The sequence below is a fragment of the Leucoraja erinacea genome, chromosome 38 (genome assembly GCF_028641065.1).
Source record: "Leucoraja erinacea ecotype New England chromosome 38, Leri_hhj_1, whole genome shotgun sequence".
In the NCBI taxonomy this organism is placed as follows: Eukaryota; Metazoa; Chordata; class Chondrichthyes; order Rajiformes; family Rajidae; genus Leucoraja; species Leucoraja erinaceus.
Window position 1 is genome coordinate 7,962,520 of NC_073414.1, and position 9,216 is coordinate 7,971,735.

Here is a 9,216-nt window from a genome sequence, read left to right on the forward strand (position 1 = left end):
CTCGGTCTTTGTGGCCTTCTGAGGATGTGCTCCCTGTGAGATACCAATGCAGGTGGCCACCTCTTGGCTTTGTGACGAACAGCCCTCATTGCACTGGCATTGTGATGTTGTGTGGAACCACCATTGTGCTAAAGGTGGTAGATGCAGAATGGAAGGTAGATCAAAGCAGGGTCTTAAACATTGTGGATCATCGGAAGAACACAATTGGATTCTACTGCATTTGGGAGACCTTGGGGGCCCAGCATGTCCATCAATCCAGGGTTTGTAAATTAATTGGCTTGGTATAAATGTAAATTATCCCTAGTGTGTGCAGGGGAGATTTAGTGTGCTGGGATCGTTGGTTGGAGCAGACTCGCTGTATCTCTAAACTAAACTAAACTAAACTAAACTTGCAACTTGATACATTCCTTGTCATTTCAAGAAAAGGCAAAGAGTACTGTACAGAGAAAATGCTGCAGAACAAGCCAACCCTCCCTGCCCTATGTTCTGGAACCCGTCGAGCTGCTATGTTTATTGCAACAGTCTCATCCACCACAAATTCTGGAAAGTTGCCGGGGGCATGTCTTGCCAAGAAAACCTGGCAGAAATCCGGTTTGTCTAGTTTGGAGATACAGCGCAGAAACAGCAAATTTGGTTCAAATTCGAGTCCGCGCCGACCAGCGATCCCCGCACGTTAACACTATCTTACACACGCCGGGGACAATTTACACACGAACCAAGCCAATTGACCTACATACCTGCACGGCTTTGGAGCGTGGAGGGAAAGCGAAGGTCTCGGAGGAAATCCACGCTAAGTCACGGGGAGAATGTACAAACTATGTACAGACAGTACCCCTAGTCGGAATCGAACCCGGTGCTGTAAGGCAGTAACTCTGCCAAGTTGCTATCCAATCAGTGTGTACTCAACATCCGATAGAAGGTGACGTCAGGAACAACCTGTTCACTGTTGCCTGGTTTGCATTCTGCCGCAAATCTGCATTCAAACCCATATTATATCCTCTGTTCCAGAGATGAAGTGTGAGTGATCGCCTTTGACACCAAGGAGGCTTGGACAACCCAGTAAGATTAGAGGCAATGATCAGCACCAGTTACCTTCACAAAAACCACAGAGGAAGATTTAATGGGTGGCGTTTTGGGTCGAGACCTCACGTCACCCATTCCTTCTCTCCAGAGATGCTGCCTGTCCCGCTGAGTTACTCCAGAATTTTGTGTCTATCTTCGGTTTAAACCTGCGCCTGCAGATCATTCCTACCAGAGGAAGTTTGAATTGTTGGAGATCCAATAATCCCAGGTTTAAGAAAGACGCACAGTGCTGGAGTTACTCAGTGGGTCAGGCGGCATCTGTGGAGAAACGGAACGGGTGACGTTTGTGGCCGGAACTCTTCTGCATATCATGCTGCCTGACCTACTGAGTTGCTCCAGCCCTTTGTGCCTACCTTCCATATAAACCTGCATCTGAAGTTCTCCCTGCACAACCCAAGGCTTTAGCTGTTGATTCAGGAGTTGTACAGCCTAGTGCACAAGTCCGAATGTCGTCAATTACTTTGGCTCCTTTGTAAAAGCCCTGTCCCACTGTACAAGTTAATTCAAGAGTTCTCCCGAGTTTGCCCTGATTGGAACTCGGAGATTTACGGTAATAGCCGCTCGTAAGTACTCGGGGCTCTCGTGGACATTTTTCAACATGTTGAAAAATCTTACCGCGTTTCCCCGAGTACCTGCCGTTAGCGTTACGAGCCTCCAAGAGACGTCCCCGAGCTCCGACGAACCCGCTACGTACATTCTCCGTGCTTACCACGAGTTTGATATATTTCTTAAACTCGGGAGAGCTCTTGAATGAACATGTACAGTGGGACAGGGTTTTAAGGTTGGGTGCAGGAATGAGTGATGTGTGCAAGTAAACAGCTTCTCCAGCTCATCGAGTCCACACTGACCATCCAACACCTCTTTAAACTAAGGTAGTTTAGTAGATGCAGAACCCCTTTAAACTAATCTTATTTTATTCCACCCTCCCACACACCTATCGACCCACCAGATTCTATCTATCACCTGCACTATTTACGATGGCCTATTTGCATGTCTTTGGGATGTGGAAGGCAATCCATACGGGCAGTTTAGTTTATTGTCACGTGTACCGAGGTACAGTGAAATGCTGTTGCTGCATGCTAATCGCAGGGACGACGTGCAAACTCGGGAGCATTCTGATGCCAGCTCTGTGTGATCCTTCGTTAGTGCTCACCTCCACTGCATTAGATATCAAAGCAGTTCCTATCTGTCGGCGTCCGCCAATCAGCAGGCTCGCCGGTGGAAGTACCGCACCCCTACAGGGGCCGAACACCAAACCCGACGCAGCAGTGCGATATCCCTGCATCTCGTCACCATTGCAGCAGCGAGCGCAGCATAGTCTAATTCCGGAGCGACGGACTGCACGGTGTAGACAGCAGGACGGGACAACGCACTGGCCACTTGATTCGGCTTGCCAGCCACGCGCCGAACATCGGTTGTAAACTCAGAAACGAAAGCCGGGTGCCGCCGCTGCCGAGCAGACCAGGGATCAGACACCTTCGCCAAGGCAAACCCCAGAGGTTTGTGGTCCGTAAACGCGGTAAATGTCCTGCGCTCCAGGAAATATCGGAAATGCCAATTAAAGAGCCAACAGCTCGCAGTCAGACGCACTGTAATTGCGCTCAGGAGGGCGTAGGTGCCGGCTGAAGAAAGCGGGTGCCAACGGCCACCGATGAACTGTTCGAGGACCCCTCCGACAGCAGCATCAGAAGCATCCACGGTGAGGGCAATGGTGGCCACGGTCCACCAGCAACGTGGCCGCATCTAGCGCCTCCTTGGCACCCTCGAAAGCGGCGTCAGACTTGGCGGTCCACACGAGATCCCGTGGCGCACCGGCCAGGCACGGGAACAAAGGCCGCATGATCCGATCCTCCGCCGGCACGAAACGATGGTAAAAGTTCACCATTCCCACAAACTCCTGCAGACCCTTGACGATGAGCCGCTGAGGAAAGCGGCGAATCGCCTCCACCTTGCCGGGAAGAGGCGTAGCGCCCTGAGGGGTAACGTGATGCCCAAGGAAGGTGATGGAGTTGTGACCGAACTGGCACTTGGCGGCGTTAATGACCAACCCGTGATCCCGGAGTCTCTCGAACGACACGCGGAGCTAGTTGAAAAGCCTGCGCGCCGTTTTTAAGTCCAAAAGGCATCCGCAGTTACTCAAACAGGCCAAAGGGAATGATGAGAGCAGTCTTGGGCACATCATCGGGGGGTGGACAGGAATCTGATGGAATCTGCCCGCACACAGGACTTGTGTAGATGGGGCATCTTGGTCATCGTGGGCAGGTTGGGCCTGTTTCCACACTGTATCCTGGCTAAATTATGGTACGTGGCTACTGCAGGTTAAGGAGCCCTGTGTCCTGTGCCATGACTACGGGAATGATTGGTGGCCCAGCGGTATAGTTGCTGCCTCACAGCGCCAGAGGCCCGAGCTTGATCCTGATTACAGTTGCTGTCTGTACGGAGTTTGTACCTTCTCCCCGTGACCTGCGTGGGTTTTCTCCGGGTGCTCCGGTTTCCTCCCACACTCCAAAGTCCTGCGGGTTTGCAGGTTAATTGGCTTCTGTAAATTGCCTCAAGTGTGTGTGTGTGTAGGATGGTGCTAGTGTATGCGATCGACACGGATCCAAATGGCCCACTTCCATGCTGTGAAGCCTATCTCTTAGGCCTCAAAGTCCTAAATCTTTCATTGCTTTTTGGGGATCGGTGGATTAATGAGACTCTCTCTCTCTTGTAGGATCTGGAAAACAATTACACCTGCACCTGTCCTCAGGGGTTCTACGGCAAGAATTGTGAGATTAGCGCCATGACTTGCGCAGACGCGCCTTGCTTCAACGGCGGCTCGTGCAGCGAGAAGCCGCACGGCGGATACACTTGCCGATGCCCGGCTGGTTTCACGGGCTCCAACTGCGAGAAGAAGATTGGCCGTTGTACCAACAACCCCTGCGTAAACGGTAAGTTCAAATCACCCCTTCACCTCTCTCCACCCCCCCCCTCCCTTTCCTAGCGTTACCTCTAGCGTCAGCTTCAATTGGGGGGGTGGGGGAGGGAGACACCTCACTGAAACGTACAAAATAGTGAAGGTAGACTAAACGCTGGGGAAACTCAGCGGGTGAGGCAGCATCTATGGAGCGAAGGAAATGGGCAACGTTTCGGGCCGAAACCCTTCATCAGAGTGAATAGTGAAAGGCCTGGATGTGCAGAGGATGTTTTCACACTAGTGGGAGAGTTGAGGACCAGAGGCCATAGCATCAGAATTAGAGGACGTTCCTTTCAGAAGGACATGAAGAGGAATTTCTTCGTTCAGAGGGTGGTGAATCTGTGGAATTCTTTGCCACAGAAGGTGGTTGGGGCCAAGTCAATGGATATGTTTAAGGCAGAGATAGATAGATTCTTGATTAGTACGGGTTGTAAGGGGTTATGGGGAGAAGGCAGGAGATTGGGGTTGGGAGGGGGAGATAGATCAGCCATGATTGAATGGTGGAGTAGACATGATGGGCCGAATGGTCTAATTCTGCTCCTAGGTACAGCACGGAAACAGGCCCTTCAGCCCACCGAGTCCACAATGACCAGCGACCACCCCGTATACTAGCACTATCCTACAACACTTTAGACTGTAGAGATACAGCATGGAAACAGGCCCTTCAGCCCACCATGTCTGCCCCGACTATCGACAATCGTACGGGCTGGTGCAGCGTGACACGTAGAAACTTACAAAATTCTTAAGGGGTTGGACAGGCTAGATGCAGGAAGATTGTTCCCCATGTTGGGGAAGTCCAGGACAAGGGGTCGCAGTTTAAGGATAAGAGGGAAATCCTTTAGAACCGAGATGAGAAAAACATTTTTCACACAGAGAGTGGTGAATCTGCGGAATTCTCTGCCACAGAAGGTAGTTGAGGCCACAGTTCATTGGCTATATTTAAGAGGGAGTTAGATGTGGCCCTTGTGGCTAAAGGGATCAGGGGGTATGGAGAGAAGGCAGGGATGGGATACTGAGTTGGATGATCAGCCATGATCATATTGAATGGCGTTGCAGGCTCGAAGGGCCGAATGGCCTACTCCTGCACCTGTTGTCTATGCTTCTAATCAAGATGCCTTCCCTGTTTTTGATCTAATCTGTGGAATTCTCTGCCACAGAAAGTAGTTGAGGCCACAATCCATTGGCTATATTTAAGAGTGAGTTATATGTGGCCCTTGTGGCTAAAGGGATCAGGGGGTATGGAGAGAAGGTGGGGATGGGATGGGATACTGAGTTGGATGATCAGCCATGATCATATCGAATGGCGGTGCAGGCTGGAAGGGCCGAAACCTATTGTCTATGTTTCTATGACTGCTCTAACTCCTCGCCTCTCCCCGTAGGTGCGTGTTACGTTCTTGGCCGTAGCTTCATCTGCCGCTGTCGGACGGGGTTTGTCGGGACGAGGTGCGAGGTGAATGAGGACGACTGCGCCAAGGGCCCCTGTGCCAACGGTGGCACTTGCCTGGATGGCATCAATTCCTACACGTGCAGTTGCACCCTGGGCTACGGGGGCAGGGACTGTAGCGTGCGCAAGGACCCGTGCGCCAGCGGGCCCTGCAGGAACAACGGCGTCTGTTACACCCACTACACCGGGCACGTCTGCAAATGCCCCGCCGGCTTCATGGGGCCCAACTGCGAGTTCCACGTCAGGCCCACCACCCCAACCGAGGCAGACACCCCCTTCCCCGTGGCCCTGGCTATCTCTGTGGCTCTGGGCTTCGTCACTCTGACCCTGGTGGTGTTTGCAGCCGTGGTCTTCCTCAAGTACCTGCGCAGGACCCAAGGTGGCGGCAGGGCCTTGCGCAACGACCTGGAGACCATCAACAACCTGTCGGACTACCAGAAGGAGAAGGAGGCCTTCATCATCTCCACTGGGCAGTTCAAGGTGTCCAACAAGGATGCAGAGTTCAGCACCGACTGCCTGACCGACAAGTTTAACTGTAAACAGAAACTGGATTACAATCTCGCCGGGCATCTGAAAGAGGAGCGGCCTTTGAAAAAGAATCTTGAGAAGTGAGTACCGTGCCTGACCTGCAACGTCACACATTCCTTCTCTCCAGAGATGCTGCCGGTCCCGCTGAGTTACTCCAGCACTTTGTGTCTTTTTTTTTGGCAAACCAGCATCTGCAGTTCCTTATGTCCAATCCTGACCAACTGATTAACTACAAGGTGAAGGGTCTCGACCCTGAAACATCACACATTCCTTCTCTCCAGTCCCGCTGAGTTACTCCAGCACTTTGTGTCTTTTTTTTGGCAAACCAGCATCTGCAGTTCCTTATGTCCAATCCTGACCAACTGATTATCTATAAGGGTCTCGACCCGAAACATCACCCGTTCCTTCTCTCCAGAGATGCTGCCTGTCCCGCTGAGTTACTCCAGTACTTTGTCTCTTTTTTTTGGGGGAATGAGCATCTGCAGTTCCTTATGTCCAATCCTGACCAACTGATTACAAGGCAGGCAGCAGCTCTGGAGAAAAGGAATGGGTGATGTCTTGATTTCGAAATATTGCCAATTCCTTCTCTCCAGAGATGCTGCTGGTCCTGCTGAGTTACCCCAGCTTTTCGTGTCCTCTATCTTCGGTTTAAACCAGCCTCGGCAGTTCCTTCCTGCACACGTTTACAAAGCTAATACATTTTTGCGTGCGTGATGTTCTCGGGTGTTTTTTTCCACACTGGTAGTCAGAGGACGTCTAATAACCCTCCATCTTCTCTCCCCTCGCAGTAAGAAACCTGAGAGCCAGCAATCGTCCAAACCGGCGAGCTGTTGTCCGAAGGAGGGATTGTACCACCCGATGTACATCGTGTCTGAAAGAGTGGAGCCGTGCATATTTGCAACTGAGGTGAGACTTGGGACTGGAGTCTAGTACGACAGAGGTCGATGCAGACAGTACTAATAGGACTTGATGTTTCAATCCCTCTAGTAAAGGGCCTGTCCCACTTGCGTGTCATTTACGCTACACCACGTGACACGTGCGTGGTGACGTAGGCAGTGACGTGAAGTCGCGCGCGACGCTCCAGGATTTTGGGATTTACAAAATCTTCGTACACTTTCTGCAAATGTCGCCCAAGTGGGACAGCCCCTTAAGCCAGCACTCTTGATATTGGTAGTGGAGTCTCGTACCACAGAGAGAACAGAGATAGATATACTCCGACCACTAACAGTGGCCTGCTTCCTTTATTATCGTTACTTTTGTGCATATCTTTCTTTCATTTGTTCTATATCTCTCCACATCACCGTCAGTATCTCTTGTTTCCCTCTCCCCTGACTCTCAGTGTGAAGAAGGGTCTCGACCCGAGACGTCACCTATTCCTTTTCTCCAGGAAAGCTGTCTGACCCGCCGAGTTTAGTTTAGTTTAGAGATCCAGCGCGGAAACAGGCCCTTCGGCCCACCGGGTCCGTGCCAACCAGCGACCCCCACAAACTAATACTATCACACACACACACACAACGCTTTCCTACACACACAAACCCACACACACACACACACACACACACACACACACACACACACACACACACACACACACACACACACACACACACGACATTTTTTACATTTATGCCAATTTACCTACAAACCTGCACGTGTTTGGAGTGTGGGAGGAAAGCGGAGATCTTGGAGAAAACCCACGCAGGTCACAAACTCTGTACAGACAGCGCCCGTAGTCGGGATCAAACCCGGGTCTCTGGCGCTGTGAGGCAGCAACTCTACCGCTGAGCCCCCTTTCTTTTACCAATCATTTAAAAAGTGTGTTTAAGAAGGAACTGCAGATGCTGGAAAATCGAAGGTAGACAAAAATGCTGGAGAAACTCGGCGGGTGAGGCAGCATCTTGGAGCGATGGAAATGGGTAACATTTTGGGACGAAACCCTTCTTCAGACTGAGGAAGGGTTTCGGCCCGAAACATTGCCTATTTAAAAAGTCTGTGTGTCTATCCGCCCAGCTTTTTGTTACTCCAGCTTTATGTGCCTGTCTTCGGTTTAAACCAGCATCTGCAGTTCCTTCTAGATTCGAGATTCAAGTTTATTGTCATGTGTCCCAGATAGGACACTGAAATTCTTGCTTTGCTTCAGCACAACAGACTATATTAGGCATGAATACAGAACAGATCAGTGTGTCCAAACACCATTATATAAATATACACACACATGAATAAACAAACTGATCAAGTGCAAATAAACGGAGAATGGGCTATTAATGTTCTGAGTGTTTAAGAAGGAACTGCAAATGCTGGAAAATCGAAGGTAGACAAAAACGCTGGAGAAACTCAGCGGGTGCTGCAGCATCTATGGAGCAAAGGAAATGGGCAACGTTTCGGGCCTGAAGAAGGGTTTCGGCCCAATACGTTGCCTATTTCCTTCGCTCCATAAATGCTGCTGCACCCGCTGAGTTTCTCCAGCATTTTTGTGTACCTCCTATTAATGTTCAGAGTTTTGTCCGAGTCAAGTTTAATAGCCTGATAGCCTTCTAACAGCAAGGATCAGCTATGCTGCAACTAAATTAATCATTGTATCTCTTCTGTTGCAGGTATGAATTCAATCTCCTCGCACTCCAAGCAGCCGATGCATCTCCTGTTTCTGAATGTTTACAGATTTAATGGACTCTACGGGGCTGGTTTTTGTTTTTGTATTCCTGTATTTAATATTTATTTATGCTGCTCAATCTTCTGGGATGGAGAACCTCTTCTGTAGCTGAGGACCGTTGCCGAACCTGGGCTTTTTAGGATAATGAAGGTTGCCTCCTGACTCCTCTTTGGAAAGCTGGGGAAAAAAAACATTTGCACTATTTTCAAAAAGGCACAAAAACAAAAAAAACTAAATGCCTAAACAAAATAAAAAAACAAACTGCATCCCAAGGACTGAAAAACAACGGTGGAGGCGGAAAAGGCAGGACCTTTTAAACCGATTGTGAACATGAGTTCTGAACCTGATCTATGCGACAGTTCTTGCGTATGGGGCCCCCTTTTACTAATAAGTTGCTCTTTCATTATGCAACGAATCTCGAAGGGGCTGCAACTGTGGAATATTGTTCTGCCCTCTCACTTAAAATGACAGACAATATCAGAGGCTCTCAAGAACCCAGCCTAGCCATCAGAACAAGAGGCACATACAGTATACGTGTCCGTAGTTATGAGGTCG

The 9,216-nt window shown here is 50.1% G+C and overlaps 1 protein-coding gene across 1 annotated transcript in view; it reads left to right on the top strand.

The window, feature by feature from the left end:
- dlc (deltaC) overlaps window positions 1-8,873 on the top strand; it is a 29,215-nt gene extending 20,342 nt beyond the window's left edge. Inside the window, exons 7-10 of the mRNA XM_055663785.1 lie at window positions 3,797-4,013; window positions 5,419-6,091; window positions 6,800-6,917; window positions 8,606-8,873. Of these exons, the coding sequence (XP_055519760.1) occupies window positions 3,797-4,013; window positions 5,419-6,091; window positions 6,800-6,917; window positions 8,606-8,611 (1,014 nt within the window). The 3' untranslated portion in view covers window positions 8,612-8,873. The remainder of the gene's footprint in view (window positions 1-3,796; window positions 4,014-5,418; window positions 6,092-6,799; window positions 6,918-8,605) is intronic.
- Window positions 8,874-9,216: the final 343 nt, after the last annotated feature.